Genomic DNA, 18,805 nt, shown 5'->3' with positions numbered 1-18,805 from the left:
ACTTTGAGCGGCCCCGCCCCACGCCCGCCCGCGTCCGTCCAGCTCCGCCCATCCGCGCGGCCACGCCCCACGCCGGTTCGCTTCCGCTACACCTCTCTGACGGGCCCCGCCCCCTAGCCGCGGCCCCGCCTCTCCCCCTCTGCTCTGGAAGCAGATTTTCGTCGCCGGAAGACGAGCATTGGCGGGCACCGCCCAGACCGCAGCGCTGCTTTCCGCTCCGCCCCTTCCAGGTTGTCCCGGGAGGAGATAGTTAGTGGCGCGCGAGCCAGGAGGGGGCGCCCGCCGCACGGAGCCTTAACACAGCCTCTTGTCTGTGGAAGGCTGGTGATTGCCGAGTGTCGCTGATACTGGAACTAGCTCCCGGTTGAGTTGGGAGCGCACCCTCTTCTGTCAGGCTCGAGGAGCACTTGAGAATAAGCCTGGGGACAGAGGCTGAAGAATCGTGACGAATTAGCCGCGGTGTTCCGCGTTTTGGATTACTCTTGTTTTATGTTTCAGATGCATGGATTTTGTGCTTGGGTTGGTGCCGTGAACCAAGATAAATGTTGGAAAGAATTAAAGGTGAGGAGAACATTTTCAATCCTTTCCAAATAGTGAAGGGGAGCTGGGGCTCTTTTAACGTCCCCTGCCCCCACATAAACCAGGCGTGTGACTCATGCCTGTAATCGCAGCAGGGCAGAGAAGACTGGATAATCAGGAGTTCGAGATCTTAGTGAAGGAGTCAACGGAGGGAAGAACATGCATGGTCATCCAGGTACTAGCATGAGAAACGAGGAGACTGATGCTCACCTAGCGTTAGCAATCCATACCCGTCTTCTTAAAGGCTTTATATCGTTCACATCCACTCTTTTATAAGCCTGCGCAGTTCATCACCGCTTAGGAGTGTTCATACATTGTTACTCTATAAGGAGTGGGGAGGCTCCGTGCTCTTAGCTGTAATAATAACGTCATTTGTTGGAATGAGTGGCAAAATGCCTTGGGAAATGAATGGCTGCACAGTGGTGGTATTGACCAGATGAGAGAGGAAATATTAAAGGAGAGTTCTAGAGAATTGCAGCCCTAGGGAGGGTGGGTAGATAGCACCAAGACAAAATATTGTTCTTTATTAAGGTTGTACTGACCTTCTTCGCCGTGTGAAATGTAAATGGGATGTACCATCTTTTCTTTCAAAGGGTTAAATGAGACAAAAGGAGTTCCATCTTTAAATAAATTTGTGAAGATACCATCTGGCAAAAATTCCTCCCCTGTTAGCATTCTTTTGAAAGTATGCGCTCCAGGTTGTATCCTGTTCCCCAAAGCTTCAGGTTGCTTATCAGCTGCACTGCTTTAAGTTAGCCAGTCTTGTACGCATGGGAAACCAGGCTCTGACTTCTCAAAGTAGGGCCCGAGACCCCTTTGTGTTAGGAATAAAAACCTATTAGCACATCCGCTTCACTTACCACTATAAACCATTTTGCAGAAGTTAAAACTTTTGTATTGCCCCATTTTCTTGTGACTCCCGGACCTGCTTCTAACAACAGGAATGTTGGGACATATGTGCAAGTCAGCAAGGGTACACACTGAGACTTCCTGGGCTAATGTGTAAGGAGGCTGAAAATTACGTCTTATGTTCTAACACCTTTGTAATGTGGGGCACTGTGTGAGAGCGTGTGCATGGCATATCCACTGAGACACAATTTAATCATAAAGTTCATAGTTATATTGATCTTATGTGTGAAGGTCATGAGAGAAATAGGAAAGCACCCAGGAAACAGCATAGTCTGCATATGAATCATTAGAAGAACTTTGGAGTTCAGGAGAATGTTGGGATTTCAGGTCATTGAAGCTACCCATGCTTACCAAATGATAGTCAAGTATCTTGACATTTATTGTATGCAAGACCCATTCATCCATGGGTGCTTATCTGATCTTTAAAGGCCCAGGGATCCTTTTTCATTCTAAGTTGGCATTCTCATACTGCCAAAGATTCAATTATTATATGTCTAGTTTCTGGGGCACTTACCCCTATTTGCACAGCCTTAGTTGATCTTTGTAAAAAGTCACTAAAAGGTTCTCTCTGGCCCTGTTTAACCCTAAGATATGATTCAACTCTTTCCTAGTTCCTGAATCCTATCCCAAGCATTAAAAGCTGCTGTGCTACATAGTGACAAGGTGTGTTCATCATAAAGAGCTTGATCCTGAGGATCAGAGTCCCTCGCCCAGAATTTGATTCAGGGAAATCTCAAGCCCTTTTTCTTTTCTTTTTTTATTGTTGTTGCTCTAAAAATTTTTGCTTTTTCCCTAAAATATCACCTCCAAAGCAACTGCGGTCCACTGTCTAGGACTGCTGAGATTAACTGAGTCCAGAACTTGTGGCCTTGCTTTGCTACTGGAAGCCCACATTATAACCATTTCTCTAACAAAGGACGAATGTAGTCCGTAAGCTACAATTGCTTGTTTAATTCCTTTAGATCAGTCATATGTATGGACTCCCATGTATATTTTTGACTACCTTAGGGTATTTTGTGCCAGATGCTCTTTCTGATGCTATTATTGGAAAGGCAGGCAGAACTCTGGGTAAGCTATCCTGGAGGTTTTTACACACTGATGAGGCTAAATTTTGCCTTTGTACCTTTTGTCCCTGGTCATCAAATTTTATAAATTCCTCAATCTTTTCAAATCTATTCACCACTGCCTTTTTTAAAGTTTGGATCTCCTGTCCAGTGTTCTGTTCTAATGCCCTCATTGAGGATCCCAAGGTGCGAAGTCTGTCCAGTAGAGACAATGTCTCATCCTTGGACATAAGTTTTATAGAATACATATTACCTTCCTGGAGAGACATTCTATCAGTCAGTCTATCATAACCCTTTGAGAGAGTCCAATTAATACATTCAAGAGTACGAATTCTCTCAGACAATGTCTCAACATTATCCTTCTCCGTAGTAGTGATTTTCTCTTTTAGAAGAGTGGTATCAGTCTAAAAGTGCCTCATTCTTGGCGCAATTATCAAACCATATTTTTAAAGAAAGAATATGGAGGACAAAACTAATCCCAAAACCTCATACATGGTATGAGTTTAAAAATCTATTGAATCCCTGTATGGTTGAGTTGTCCGTAATTTTGTCCTTTTAAATTATAAATTTATGATTTATATTTTGAGTATTAAATCTTACCAGTGGTTTAGTTAGCTGGATTAGGTGCAATAACCATTACCCGCCAGTAGGTGTCGCTGCACACTGGCAGTCGTGTGGCTGGCTTGAATCTGATTCTGGCACTAAATTCTGAAATATGCTCAAATTAAAAACAATTACTTAGTGCGAATCACAGACTGTGTGCTCCGCGGAGGTCCCTGACTGGTCAGCGATCGCACAAGCACTAGAATAGCAAAGCAGACAAGTTGTTTGAAACAGGGAACAGCAGGCTCAGACCAGCGAAGGTCGGGTCTCTGGAGCACCTCTACTGCTGAGCCCACCTAAAACCGAACCTGATCTGCTCACTGGCAGCCCCGGACCATGCTGCTCTAGAACCAGGAAGGGATCGCAGAGCGGTCGCATTCATGCCCAGAGGGCAGCTCTGGGCGCTAGCTCCTCGGCCTTTTCCTCTTTAGCCTCTGCGAGTGCAGAAAAAGCTGTAGTTGCTGCGGGCACACAGGGGCCCTGGGGAAAGCCTGTGTCCTGTCTGAATTTCCATGGTGTGCGGCTGGGGGACTAGTGGCCACTGCTCTTGCACCGTCATTCACACACCGCCGCCTGCAAGAATGCGCTTCCAGTGGGACTGGGCCGCCCACGCCCACACATCAGGACTGGGATTTTTTATATCCAGCACGTTGGGCACCACCTGTAGAAGTTATGTAGATATGGAAATAGCTTAAAGTTAGACAGATATATTTTATTTATTATTAGGGGAAAACTCATACCACAGGAATGGAAGATCCAGTCTCTGCACAATTGTGGGGGAAGCTACAAAGAGAGCGCACCTGGGTGGTGCACAGGCTTTTATCTCCCAGTCCCAGAAAGCCAAGCCTAAACTAGGTTCCACCTCTTAAAGATTATTGGTTAACAAGGCTTTCCCCATCAGTGTAAGTCTCCCATCTGCCTAAGTGTGTAGACTTGCAGTCTCCTGTCTGTATTTAAATTGTTCAAAGTGCAACCTGGAGCATGACCATAAAAGAAACTTAAAGGTGATAGTATATGCAAAATGCAAAATCTGTCTAGGCTGCCTACTCTTTGAGGATTAGACAGAGAGAGATGAATGCTCTCATAAAGAGGTATTATTATTACTATTATTATTATTATTATTATTAATCTCCTAAATGTGGGGAGTGATTTCTCCCTGGGAAGACATAGTAATTCTAGAGCATCTGCATTTCCAGCCTCTTAGGAAGGTGTTTCTGAGACAAGCTCTTTTCTTTTGACTCAGGTGGCCTTGATTTGAGACTATTGTACTTCAGGGCATGACCTTGTTGTTCTCTATTACACCTCCAACATTTGTAAATTGAATGACTGCACCACCTCAGAGATTTAAAATTATTCATTGAGTCGTGTGGTCGACTGTCCATTGCAGTTACAGGAAAAGGATTTGCATGTGGAACATGGCTTCTGCCTCCAGGCCAGAACAGCAGGAATAGTTTATGGTGTACATCACAGAAGTGAAGCAGGGTAGGCAATCCTGCTGCTGGAGTCACCATTATGAAAAAAGAACCTCATTGTGGAACGAGAAGTTCAGTTGTAATTTCCCAGCATGTATTAATTCATGTCAGGTGGTTCAAGTCAGACTGGATTGGTGGGTGTACAATGTGAGAAAGTTATCTTGAAGCCATGAATAACTGAATTTGCAATTAGGAAACTTTACTGACCAGTCCTCCTTCACACATTTCCATCAAATTAGATGTTTGCGAATCAGGCAATTGTTGTTACTCTGTGAGTCAGGTTAGAGATCTTAGCTGCCAGCATGTGCATATATTCAAAATCAATCAATCTCTTATCAATGGCCTTCACTCTACTAGAGAAGAACCTACTCTTTTTCAAAGTCAATATAGTTCAGTTTTTAAATCTTAAAAGTACATTATTTTTATCTTTTTTAAAAAGTCACTTATTGTTATCATGTTTTAATATTTTCTTTATGTTCATTAGTGCTCTATTTCTTGATTATTAATAATTTCATTCCTTTTTTCTCAAGAGCAATTGATTTATTTTTATGTGTTTAGAGCAATATCTTCTGTAGCCCGGCTTGCCTGGAACTATGAAGTTGAGAATTGCATTGCTCACCTAATCCTGCCTCTGCTGCCCAGTGCTAGGAAGACAGTCCTACAACTCTTCACAGGCTGAGCCTTGACAGTGAATGAGTGTCCTCCAGTCTCTCTGACTTTTCTTGGGGAGTAACAAATGAAGAATGACTTCTGCAAGAATTGTGTTCACTCACCAACTTTGAATCTGTTGTAGGCACTGCACAGAGAGGGAATGGCAGGAAGGAGGGTGAGAGCTTTGATCCTTTGGCAGTAGCTGCCAAATTGTTAGCAATGTGGAGTCAGGTAATCAATTTTAGATGCTCCATAAATGTCCTGAGTAGCCATTTCTTCAGCTCCACAGACCTGGGCAATCAAGAATCTGGATAAAGGACTGACCTTACCATGTAACCAAATTACTGGAGTTACATTAATTCAACCAAAAGAGAAGATCTTTGTAAAAGGTTGTGGCCCTACCTTATGGGGGTGTTATTTTTGAGGTTTAAGATGTACAGGCTGAGAGAAAGGTGACAGTAGTCCTTGGTGTGCTCTCATTCAAATCCCTAGTCTCTGAAGCTTGTGGCCCTAAAGCCTGTTTCCACTTTTCAAACCTAATTATTTGACATGAAATCTACATCATATGTAGAGTCTCTTTCTTGCCTCCAAGTCCTACCATGGCTTCTCACTGTTTTCTAACCCATGGCCTCTTTTTTGCTTTAACAACACTCACTGATTGAATGTGACCTGTTTGCTGCTGGACTTCAAAACTAAGAAGCAAAGGGTTGGCTGCACTAGGCATTGAGTGTGTAATGGAATGTGCACACAAAGGACCCTGTGCCCTGGACAAGGAACAGGAAGTGCTCTGGGAGCATAGAAGAATGTGTACTAAAATTCCAACTTTCCAGACTATGATCCTGTCTGCTGGGTTGGAAGGGCAGAGCTGGCAAGGCCTATGCTGTCTGAGTCACTTGATCTCTGAAATAGAATGAAATAAAATTCATTTTTCCTTCATGCAACTGCTTATTATATTATCAGGCTCAGCTGTCAAGACTAACTTGACTGTCAGAAGAGTCTTTGGAAATGTTAACAGTGTTGGTAGGGTTGATGCAGACTGTGAGGTTCATTGAATTGACTAAATGGATTTTCTTCATGGATGAACATTAGCCTATACTGACCTGGGTCAGAATGTAGTTGATAGAATGAAAAACCTCCCAGATGATGATGTATTTTTGAACATGTGTCTCTCTTTGGTGACCTTCTTTTCATTTCTTGAGAAACCTATAGTAGGATGAGCTTATCTGGATGAAATACCTCATTGGGGATGTGATATGAGTCTCTATAGTTTCAACCCACTTTCTTTTCGTCCTTTTATTTTTTGAGACAGGGTTTCTGGGTGTAACATCATTGACTGTCCTAGAACTAGCTCTTATAGAACATGCTGGCCTTGAATTTACACAGATCTGTGTATCTCTGCCTCCGGAATGCTGGGATTAAAGGAAAATGCTGGCAATAAAGGCATTCACCAACAACTGGCTTCATTTCCTTTTCTTTGTGTCTACTGTGTTGTGGTTGAAACAAATCTTCCAGTTTCCTTCTAGTGCTCTCATGCCTTCACCACCATTACAGATTCTATCTGTAAATCATAAAAGATAGAGTAGAAGGAATTGCTATTCAGTGCTGGGCTGGCTTGACACCCTTTTGTCTGTGTAGCCCTGGCTGTCCTGAAAGCAACTCTGTACAAGAGATTTGCCTCTAACTCAGAGATCCCCTTGACTCTGGCTTCAAATTGATGAGATTATAAGTGGGCCAATATTCCTAGCTTTATTCTTTTTATTTTATTGTATGTTGGACCTTGAATGTAGGTCTGTCAACGTCAATCATATGTTGTTGTTGTTCTGAACATCGCTCATGTCTTGAATTTTCAAATTTGCCAAAAGATATCATTTTGTTTCCCAAGATGGCATTTATTCATAACATTAATATTGCCTGAGCCTTCTGAGTCACTGGACTGCAAGCATATCACCTTCTTCATCCCTGATGTATATGTTTTGAAATCATTAATGATTATAAGTATTTTACCTCTGTGTATGGATATGCACCATGTGGGTACCTCCTCAGTAGTCAAAAGATGGTCTCAGAAACTCTGAACTTGAAATAAAAAATAATTGTGATCCTCTAAATAAGTACTGTCCATTGAGGCCACCTCAAGGTCACCAAGAGCTCTCTACTACTGAGCCATTTCTTCTTCCCTATGTTGACCATTTATGATCAACATTTAAATTACTCATCTTTCACCTGTCCCTTCATAACTATTTAAACTCACAGTACCATTTAGTAAATTCTTATTGATATTAGACTTTAAATTACGGCATTTCAGGTTTCTGGAAAATAAATACAGAACTCTTTGTAGAAACATCAGTAAAACCATCTGCGTTTTTTCTATCTTTTGTTTCTCTGACTGACTTTTTCATGAGAGACAGGATCTTAGTATGTATTTCTGGCTGTACATGGACAGACTGCATAACCTAGGCTGAAATTTAACTGTGAGGCAGATATCCATGCCTCTGATTTCTGAGTGCAGGGGTTAACCGTGTGAGCCTATACATACAGCTTGACCATCTCATTTATGTTTTGGTAGTTTGCAAGTTTTATACAATTTCTCAAAAGTGTACTGTCAATCTATTTACTTTTCTCTCAATGTTTTTAATAGGGATTTCTCTTGCAATGTGATATCCCATTCACAGTGTACAGATATGACAGACTTGAATCTCCTATTCAGCTTCCTTCCATAAATATTTAGTGACTATATTATTATGTCTGTGTCACTGAAGTGTGGGGAGCACCAGAGTCTTAAGATTATACAGTCAGAGAAGTCTACCTTTACCATGTTGTCAGTATCATGCTCTCTGTTGTACACATGTATGGGACATTTCAGAATGCAGTGACCTATGATGATGTGCATGTTGACTTCACTTGGGAAGAGTGGAAGTTGCTGGATTCTTCACAAAGGAATCTCTACAAAGATGTGATGCTGGAGACCTACAGGAACCTCATTACTATAGGTAAGACTGAATTTTCCTTCAAGGTTTTAAATAAGGGGAAAGCTTTTCCTCATTTTTTGAGCTCTTCTATAATCTGATTGAGAAAGAAAAATGAGGCAAGTAAATCAGGCATGTTTCTAAGGTTTACTGAAGGTAGTAACTTGAATTGTGTACAGCTTTCAATAATATACCATATATTTTCTGGTACTATTTTTTAGGATACAGTTGGGAAGACCATAATATTGAAGAACGTTGTCAAAGTTCCAGAATTCCTGGAAGGTAATTATCATGTGCAACCTGGTACAAATGTGCCTCTGAAGAAATTGTAATGCCTTCTAGATGTTTTAAACAAAAGCAAGTATAAGGAAGCACAAGTTCATGTGCATTTATGATTATTAAATTATCACAAAACCATACTCCTCAGTTATAGATAGGTGAATTTCATTTGCAAGGCACTCACAAGACAAGAAAGAAAATGCCTTAATAGATTTCACCCTTTGAATCCCAGCTCCATGAGAGCTATGCTATAGAACTCCAATCTATTTAGTTTCTTACCACCCATATTAAGAAAGGTATATATGTTGAAGATGTGATAAGCACATCTCCAAAACTTTCTAATAAGCAAATGGTGCATAGTTAAGCTAGTGTTGCCCATATGCTTGCTGTGACTACTAAATTTAGTTAGGGCAGTTAGAGTCAAGAGTCAAGAGGCAGCTGGGCGGTGGTGGCGCACGCCTTTAATCCCAGCACTCAGGAGGCAGAGGCTGGCGGATCTCTGAGTTCGAGGCCAGCCTGGTCTACAAGAGCTAGTTCCAGGACAGGCTCTAGAAACTACAGGGAAGCCCTGTCTCGAAAAACCAAAGAAAAAAAGAAAGAAAAAGAGTCAAGGGGCAGTCATTGCTGAGAACTTAATGCCTATACTACATGTCTATGAGGAATAGAAATTCAAACTATGCTATTCAATGTGTAAATCTTCTATTTGTTATTCATTCTTTACTTGGTATATCATATATTCTATATACAAGTCATGTGACCATAGGGATATTAGGAGACATAACATACCACATATGAATGCCTGAATTTTTCCAGGTCTCTTCAAATATGTAAAAAATCTCATATAGAAAAAAGATTCTGTAAATGTAATCCAAGAAATAGAGGTTCTTACCACCAGAGGTTTCTTCAACAATGCAAAACAACCCCTAAAGGGGGGAGCAACATGAATACAAACACAGTGATAAACCATAAGAACTTAATTCTTTTCACAATTGAACTAAATCATGAAATTAATTCATACACATATAAAGATTCAACAGTGTACTAAATGTGGTAAAGCTTTTACATGTACCAATTATCTTTGCAGCCACAAAAGAAGTCATACTGGAGAGAAACCCTATGAATGTAATCAATGTGGTAAAGGCTTTGCACATCACCGTAATCTTCAAATGCATAGAAGAACACATACAGGAGAGAAACCCTATGAGTGTAATCAATGTAGCAAAGCCTTTGCACACCATAGTCATCTACAATGCCATGAAAGAACACATACCGGAGAGAAACCCTATGAATGTAATCAATGTGGTAAAGCCTTTACACAACACAGTCATCTTCAAAGACATAAAAGAACACATACTGGAGAGAAACCTTATGAATGTAATCAGTGTGGTAAAGCCTTTGCAGTACATGGTAATCTTCAAACACATAAAAGAACACATACTGGAGAAAAGCCCTATGAATGTAATCAATGTGGTAAAGCCTTTACACAATGCAGTTCTCTTCAAATGCATAAAAGAACACATACTGGAGAGAAACCTTATGAATGTAATCAGTGTGGTAAAGCCTTTGCACAATGCAGTTATCTTCAAATACATAAAAGAATACATACTGGAGAGAAACCTTATGAATGTGATCTGTGTAGTAAAGCCTTTGCACATCATGCCAGTCTTCAGATGCATCTTAAAGTGACACATACTGTAGAGAAACAATATGAATGTCATCCATGTGGTAAAGCCTTTGCACAATATGGTAGTCTTCAAATACAGAAAAGAACTCATAGGGGAGACAAAACCTATGAATGTGATCAATGTGGTAAAACCTTTGCACATTACAGTTCTCTTCAAATACATAAAAGAACACATACTGGAGAGAAACCTTATGAATGTAATCAGTGTGGTAAAGCCTTTACACAACATGGTCATCTTCAAGGGCATAAAATATCACATACTGGAGAGAAACCGTATGAGTGCAATCAATGTGGTAAAGCCTTTGCACATTACAGAAATTTTCAAATACACAAAAGAACACATACTGGAGAGAAACCCTATCAATGCAATCAGTGTGGTAAAACCTTTACACGATGCAGTGGTCTTCAAATACATAAAAGAACACATACTGGAGAAAAACCTTATGAATGTAATCAATGTGGTAAAGCCTTTACATGTCATTCCAGTCTTCAAGTGCATTTTAAAGGAATACATACTGGAGAGAAACCTTATGAATGTAATCTATGTGGAAAAGCCTTTGCCTATCACAGTTATTTTAAAATTCATAAAAGAACACATACTGGAGAGAAACCCTTTGTATGCAATCAATGTGGTAAAGCCTTTGCACAACAGAGTCATCTCCAGCGCCATGAAAGAACACATACTGGGGGTGTGAGTCTAGGACCTCCTAGGAACTAGGCCTGAGCCAGGACCTCTGCCAGTCTGCATGTGAGTGAACCTGGATCCTCCAAGGGAATAGGCAGGAATCAGAAATCTCAGTGGGAACAAGTATACTCAGAGAGAGTATGCCTGAGCTGGGACCTTATGTGTTAGGGCATTGCTCGGGACATCAAAGGGAATAGTCAGGAACCTGGAATCTCTGTGGGACCAAGTGTGAATCTGGGACCTCTGAGGAAGTAAGCAGGTCCTCTGCAGGTCTGGACACACCTGAACCTGGGGCCTCCGAAGCAGTAGGCCGGAACCAGAAACCTTTCCAGATCCAACTTTAACCCAGGGACTTCTGCAGGAGAGAATCCAGACCAGCATTTACAGATACAGGTCAAAGCAGATAACCTAGACCAAAGTTGCCCTGAGGCAAGGAACTCCATCTTGGGCAAAAAATTCCACATTAGTGGGACTGAATGAGACACCTAGAACAGAAAGGGCCTGAGGAAACAAGCTCTACCAGTAGCAGAAGGCAGGAGCAAATCCACTCCCGGGAGCCAACCCAGTCCCAGAACACTGGCAGATCAGAACTGAGCCAGCAACCAGATCCAGAATCAACGATCTCCACCAGAACAGGTCCAACTCCAAGCCAGGGACTTAAGCAGGAAGGTATCCAGACCAGGATTTACAGAAACACATCAAAGCCTGCAACCTAGGCCAAAATAGGCCTGAGATAGCAAAGTCTAAGGGAGCAGAGCAAAGCACAGGAGCGCTGATCTATCTCCAAGAACAGGAGTAACCAACAGGGTAACTAAAACTATGACACTGTACCATGAGGAACAACCATCTGAGCTTTGGATTCACTGGCACCTAGAAGATTGTTCAGCAGAATTTCAGACAGCCCCAACCACACCTATTAAAGGAAAAGATAAGTAGAAAAGGTAAGATCTCATGCTACAGCACAAAAAGCAAAACAATACCAGTAAAACCTAAAGACCTTACAACAGCAAGACCTGAGCAAGCAAATATGGATGAACCAGAAGAAAATGACCTAAAAAATAACTTCAAGAGAATGTTTGAAACTCTTAAAGATGAAATGAGAAAGTTTCTTAAAGAAATGGAGAAAAAACAAACAAAAAATTGGAAGATATCAGCAAATCACTTAAAGAAAACCAAGAAAAAGAAATCAAACATATAAAAGAAACTTTCCAGAACTTTAAAATTGAAATAGAAACAAAAAAGCAATAACAGCAAATCCCAAAGAAGAAAAAAAATGGACAAATTAATATCACCAACGATAAAAACTAAATTAGCAGGAGATAGCAACCACTGGTCATTAATATCCCTTCATGTAAATGGACTCAACTCACCTATAAAAAGGAACAGACTAACAGATTCGTTACAAAAACAGAATCCATCCTTCTTCTGCATACAAGAAATGTATCTCAACTTCAAAGACAGACATCATCTCAGAGTAAAGGGTTGGGAAAAATATACCAATCAAATGGACCTAAGAAACAAGCAGGTGTAGCTATGCTAATATCTAACAAGGTAGACTTCAAGCTAAAATCAGTCAAAAGAGACAAGGGGAAATTTCAATACTGAATATCTATGCCCCCAAATACAAGGATACCTCATATGTCAAAGAAACACTTCTAAGGCTTAAAACATATATGAAACCCCACACACTAATAGTGGGAGACTTCAACACTCCCCTCTTACCATTGGACAGGTCAATCAGACAAAAAATGAACAGAGAAATAAGAGAACTAACATGTTATGACTCAAATGGACTTAATAGACATCTATAGAATATTCCATACAAACAGAAAAGGATATACTTTCTTCTTAGCACCTCATGGAACCTTTTCAAAAATTGTCCATATACACAGTAACAAAACAAACCTCAACAAATACAAAAAGAATGGAATAACCCAATGTACCTTATCAGATCACCGTGGTTTAAAACTAGAAGTCCACAACAATACTGATTCCAGAAAACCCACAAACGTGGAAATTAAACAATGCTCACCTGAATCATCAATGGGTCAAGGAAGAAATAAAGGGGGAAATAACAACACTTCCTAAAATTCAGTGTTGTGTGAAAACGATCACACAACATACCCAAATGTATGGGACACAATGAAAGCATTGTTAAGAGGCAAGTTCATAGCACTAAATGCCTACATAAAGAAGCTGGAAAAATCCCACACTAGTGAATTAACAGAACATTTAAAAAGTTTAAAACAAAAAGAAGCAATCTCATCTAAGAGAACTAGATAGCAGGAAATAATCAAATTGAAATCAACGAAATAGAAACAAAACAATACAAAGAATGAGACAGAGTTGGTTCTTTGAGAAAATCAACAACATAGACAAACCTTTATCCAAACTAACCAAAAAGCAGAGAAAAAAAATATCAAAATTTAAAAAATCAGAAATGAAAAGTGGGACATAACAACAGACACGGAGGAAATACAGAGGATCATCGGGTCATATTTTGAAAACCTGTGCTACATAAAATTGGAAAACTTAAAGGAAATGGACAACTTTCTGGATAAATATCACTTACCAAAATTAAATCAAGACCATATAAGAAAATTAAACAGACCTATAACTGCTGAAGAAATAGAAATAGTCATCAAATGTCTCCCAACCAAAAATATCCCAGGATCAGATGGTTTCAGCTCAGAATTCTACAAGACTTTCAAAGAAGATTTAATACCAATACTCCTCAAATTATTCCACACAATAGAAAGAGAGGGAACATTGCCAACTCTTTATATGAGGCTACAATTTCCCTGATAACCAAACCACAGAAAGACATTATTAAGAAAGAGAATTACAGACCAATCTCACTCATGAGCATTGATGCAAAAATACTAAATAAAATACTGGCAAATCGAATCCAAGAACACATCAGAACCATTATCCACCATGATCAAGTCGGCTTCATTCCACAGATGCAGGGATGGTTCAACATACAAAAATCTGTCAACATAATCCACCATATGAACAAGCTGAAAAATAAAAACCTCATGATCATCACATTAAATGCTGAAAAAGCTTTTGACAAAATACAACATCACTTCATGATAAGATCTTGGAGAAAGCAGGATACAAGGAACGTACCTAAACATAATTAAGGCAATATACAGCAAGCCAACAGCCAACATCAAACTAAATGGAGAGAAACTTCCAGTGATTCTTATGTACATAAGAGTCATCTTCAAATATAGGAAGAACACAACACATACTGGAGAGAAACCCTATGAATGTAATTAGTGTGGCAAACCCTTTACATTTATCAGTAGTTTTTGAAATCATGGCAAAAAGTAATACTGCAGAGAAAACCTAAAAATATAGCCATTGTGGTAAAGTTACGCACTTTACACAAGAGTAAAGCTTTTTGTGTGCAATAAATATTTGAAAGACTGTATATGACAGTTGTCTTTGAATATGTATAAAAAATACTGAGATCTCTTTCTTGGTTTGGTTTTGTTTGGTTTTGGTTTTTCGAGACAGGGTTTCCCTGTTTAGCAATCCTAGCTGTCCTGGAACTAACTCTTGTAGACCAGGCTAGCCTTGAACTCACAGGGATTCACCTAGCTCTTCTTCCTGAGTGCTGGGATAAAGGCATGCACCACCTCTGCCCGGCCATTACTGACATCTTATTATTTTAAAGTATTTGGTAAGATCTTTATACCACACACTTGCATTCAGTTACACAAGATTATTTTGAAAAAAAATTGAAAATAATTTGAAAAAAAATAAAGAAATTGACAGTGGCAAAAATCTGTTTAAACTTTATAGTATCCATTGTTTACCCCCAGAAACTCATGAGAAAAAATGAATTTATGAAGCCCTATTTTACGTGAAAGGGTCAGTGAAAGAAACACATGGCAATGCTAAAACCAAAATCAGTGAAAAGCGCACACTTTGGCCATGGAATCAGAGTTAAAGAAATGCTCTCTATCTCTGACCAACTGAGTTGGTCACATGACCTTGTAGCTTCATCACTCTTCCAACGAGTCACACTGAAAAACTGTGAGAGTAACAATTTTTATTAATAATTTTTCTTTTTCATTTTTATTGTTTTCTTTTTTAATAAAATATTTTCACTATGAAATTCTCACTGGCCTGGAACTCACTATACAGACTGGGTTTCTGTAGAACATCAGAGACATTTGCCCAGTTTGTCTCCAGTATGCCCAAATATTAGGTAGGGACAATAGAGACAATTCACTTGGTTCTCTTTTGGTGGGATTTCAAGACGGGATTTCTTTGTGTGGTCTTGGTTCATGGCTCTAGCTCTATAGACCAGGCTGGCCTTGAATTTACAGAGATATAGCTGCATCTGTCTGCCAAGTGATATAATTAAATGCATATACCACCACCACATAGTACAACCTGGTTCTTTTCATTGGGTTAATAATATGAGTGGGTGAGAATGCCTGGTCAGGGTAGCCATGGCATAGGGCATAGGTAACTCCAGTAGGACCAGTAAGTCCTGTCTTGTTATTTCTCACATTTTTTGAAAGACGCTTGCAATTCCTGCTTACACAGTTAATATTGTTTCCTCCTTAGGTTGCTGAGTGAGTTGAAGACTAGATAGTTATAGTTCCAGTTTTCCTTGTTTACCAGACTCAGAAAAGAAACTTACTAAAGAGGTATAAAGTGTACAGGGTTGAGAGACATCAAAAGACAGTTTGGGATGGTAATGCAAGTTAGAATAAAAACTGCATTAGGCATTATACTTTGGACTTGCTAAGATAGGATGGGTAATGGAGTATTTTCTCTGAATTTGTCAAATCCTAATGGATTAGCCATTGTTGATGTAGGTATTACCTGCATTAATTGTATATATCTATTATCTTATTGTATATATTTTCCTTATTTTAGTTATAGTCTTTTTATTTTAGACAAATGTTGAAATGTGATATGGCCAAAGTAGTTAGCCATAGAGGGGTAGTGTGGCCAGCACACACCTTTAATCCCAGCACTTGGGGAATCGAGGGAAGTATACCTCTGTTAGTTCCAGGCCACTTGGGGCTGCACACAAATTGATCAAGTCTAAAAAAGAAAGAGCCATGCAGTGTTGGCTACCACATCCAATCCCCGCACCAGGTGGGTGGAGTCGGGATGGTATATGCCTAGGAAGAGGAAGAAATATAATGGGGGAGACAAGAGTTCTTGGAATTCAGCCAGAGGATTTGTAGAAACAGGGTCACTGTTCTGGTCTGAGGTAGAGGTAAGAACTAGTGCCAGGCAGTATGCTTCTCTGACCTTTCAGTATTTTCCCCATATCTGACTCACGGTTTTTATTATTCAAACCAATTATGATTTGCACAACTGGTGCCATTGTTAATCAATTATGTTCATAGCAGAGAGGGAGAGAGCAGAGTTTGTCTCTTTAAGGGATCTTTGCACCTGTGTATAGTCAGAAAACTGTTTGTCATATACAGAGGAGTGACTGCGCCATGTTACTAAGGGGGAGGGCCAAGGTGTGCCTTTATACAGCATTCCTACCTTTTGTTTATTAAAAAGTGAAGAGTCGGGGCTGGAGAGATGGCTGAGTGGTTAAGAGCACTGGCTGCTCTCCCAGAGGTCCTGAGTTCAATTCTCAGCAACCACATGGTGGCTCACAACCATCTGTAATGAGGTTTGGCACCCTCCTCTGGTGTGCGGGCATACATGGAGACGGAATGTTGTATACATAATAAATAAATAAATAAATAAATAAATAAATAAATAAATCTTAAAAAAATGAAGAGTCACACATGGCAGGTTAAGAAATGAGGATGTTGAGATCTTTAGACTGTTTCCTGTTCATCTGTGGGCACTGAAATCTTGGGGGACCTGAGATAGCTGGCCATACCCTGGGGTAGCTGTCCAGGATCTGTGGAACTCTTTCATGTCTCTTGGACCTGATGAGGTCCTGGCACAGTAGAGGACAAGGTTACGTTTAGAAAATTTTTTTCTTTAGGTCATAATGATTGAAGGGTATGGTGTCAGGACCGGGGAAAGGTGGGAGGGCTAGGCTATTGGGGCCGGGTATTGAGGAAGGGGTGCACCGGACCTGTTCAATGTGAGTCCTTCAATTCAGTTCCCTGGAACTTACAAGGTATCTTTGAATTTGTGAAAACAGAAGTTTTAATGGCAGAAATGTCTGTGATGGATGGTTTTCTGCACCAGGAAAAGTACATTTTAGGTCTATAGTTAGAAAATGACCAAAGAGAACTTAAAATCTTGATCTTGCAGTTATGATAGTGGTAGTACTCTTCTGCCAGAGCTAGATTAATTGCTTCCCAGAATTGCATTGATTAATGTTAAGACTGTGGACCCTTGGGATCTTAATATAACAGTAGCACAATGGAATAGAAATCTGGAATATGTTTTATTCTCTCAAATGTCTCAAATCACTTGCCTTTGTCATAACTTAAACTTTTTATCCTCAGACATTTACAACTTGCATTTATACAACTTAAGTCACTTTCCTGTACTCTGAAACATTCTTATCCTCAAACCTCTATAACTTACACACACACATTAATAACTTGCATTTGCATACCCTACAACATCTCCTTACACCCTAAAACCTTTGTAGATACATCTTAAGCTCTCATGTCTTTACATAAATAAACCTTCAAGCACCTGATTTCCCCCATCATTTTGACATCACCTTCATATTTAGGAGAAATCTGTTCTTTGAGTTTATCTCTTTTTTGAGTCTGGTTAGAAGGTAAACTCTATCTTGACTTGCCACTAGGAGTTTGAACCCTGTGACCTGAATTTTACACAGAGAACTGAAAAGGCAGTTAGCAAAACTATCAGTCATCAAACTGAATCAGATGTCTTGAGAAGGATAAATTTTATCTGATTTAAAAATGAGAGAGATTGCCAGGCAGTGGTGGCGCACGCCTTTAATTCCCGCATTTGGGAGGCAGAAATAGGTGGATCCCTGTGAGTATGAGGCCAGCCTGGTTCCAGGAAGGGCATCAAAGCTACAGAGAAAAATCCTGTCTTGAAAAACAAAAACAAAACAAAACAAAAAAATGAGAGAGGTTTACTTGATTGGCTATCTAGACAGTCACTCCAGGGTACTCCATGGTCATTCAGGGCAAGTCTTAGGGCAACATCTATCTTTCATCTTGCACTGCAGGGCCTGAGAGGCTTGAAAAGATTCTGTGGATTAGGAGTTTGTAGGAAAACCAGCCTACCTCAACAAATTGAGGAGGTCGATTCCACTGGTCTGTCATCCATGGTCTGGGGAGATCTTTGTAGCAGTTTAGATGAAAGGCAGTTTTTCTCAGTGGCTTACCCTTTCACTTGATGAAGCAACTTAGGGATGGAAGTTTTCTGTGCCAATCTATCTTTTTGTGGGTAAATAGTGGTGCTGTCATGCCAGGAGCTAACCTGTCTCTCTCTTACAAAAAAATCCTTTTTAATTAAACATTTAAATCGTAATTAAACATTTAAGTTCACCATATCTTGAGAATTTGAGGCCTGTCATTTGGGTATATATGACTTGTGACTACACTATATGATCTGCCTGGAGAGCTGGATCCAAGCTGAAAGGTTGTGAAAAAATGTTTTACCTAGAGTCCTTCAGTTTGACTACAACTGGCTTTAATTTAACAGGTGAGATTTATAATTGCGAAGGACAAACAAGAAAAGAAAATTTGCAATAGAGTCTTAAAAGTAAAAATTGACAATATCTAGAACAGCTTACAGGAAATCTCTACATTAGCTTTTGTTGCTATGAGATAAACTTTTATAACCGTAAATGTAAAAGTACATACCAATTTAAAGGATTTGAGATTTCTTGCTTCCTCAGTCCAGAAGAAGATATAATGAACAGAATTTTATATATGCACAGTTTGATTTAAGTTGCGCACAGAGACACACATACAGAA

General features: G+C 39.8%; 1 protein-coding gene across 2 annotated transcripts; it reads left to right on the top strand.

Moving 5' to 3' along the window:
- Positions 1 to 298: 298 nt before the first annotated feature.
- On the top strand, positions 299 to 11,791 carry LOC119801927 (zinc finger protein 431-like). 2 transcript variants are annotated; one of them, XM_038312701.1, is made up of 4 exons: positions 299 to 561; positions 8,139 to 8,265; positions 8,463 to 8,523; positions 9,605 to 11,791. In XM_038312701.1, the coding sequence occupies exons 1-4, from the start codon at positions 490 to 492 to the stop codon at positions 10,920 to 10,922; spliced, it is 1,578 nt and encodes a 525-aa protein (XP_038168629.1). In that variant the 5' UTR covers positions 299 to 489; the 3' UTR covers positions 10,923 to 11,791. The 2 variants fall into 2 exon arrangements, with proteins under 2 accessions (XP_038168629.1, XP_038168630.1); XM_038312702.1 differs by lacking the exon at positions 299 to 561 and adding an exon at positions 694 to 754.
- Positions 11,792 to 18,805: the final 7,014 nt, after the last annotated feature.

This window comes from Arvicola amphibius, chromosome 15 (genome assembly GCF_903992535.2).
Source record: "Arvicola amphibius chromosome 15, mArvAmp1.2, whole genome shotgun sequence".
NCBI classification, from domain to species: Eukaryota; Metazoa; Chordata; class Mammalia; order Rodentia; family Cricetidae; genus Arvicola; species Arvicola amphibius.
The sequence above is the reverse complement of the archived record's forward strand: the minus strand, read 5'-3'. Positions and strand labels throughout refer to the sequence as shown.

Coding starts and splice junctions, on each gene's coding strand:
- LOC119801927 (XM_038312701.1), top strand. CDS start 490: ATGTTTCAGATGCATGGATTTTGTGCTTGGGTTGGTGCCGTGAACCAA. Junction 562..8,138: donor AATGTTGGAAAGAATTAAAG/GTGAGGAGAACA, acceptor GGGACATTTCAG/AATGCAGTGACCTATGATGA. Junction 8,266..8,462: donor CAGGAACCTCATTACTATAG/GTAAGACTGAAT, acceptor ACTATTTTTTAG/GATACAGTTGGGAAGACCAT.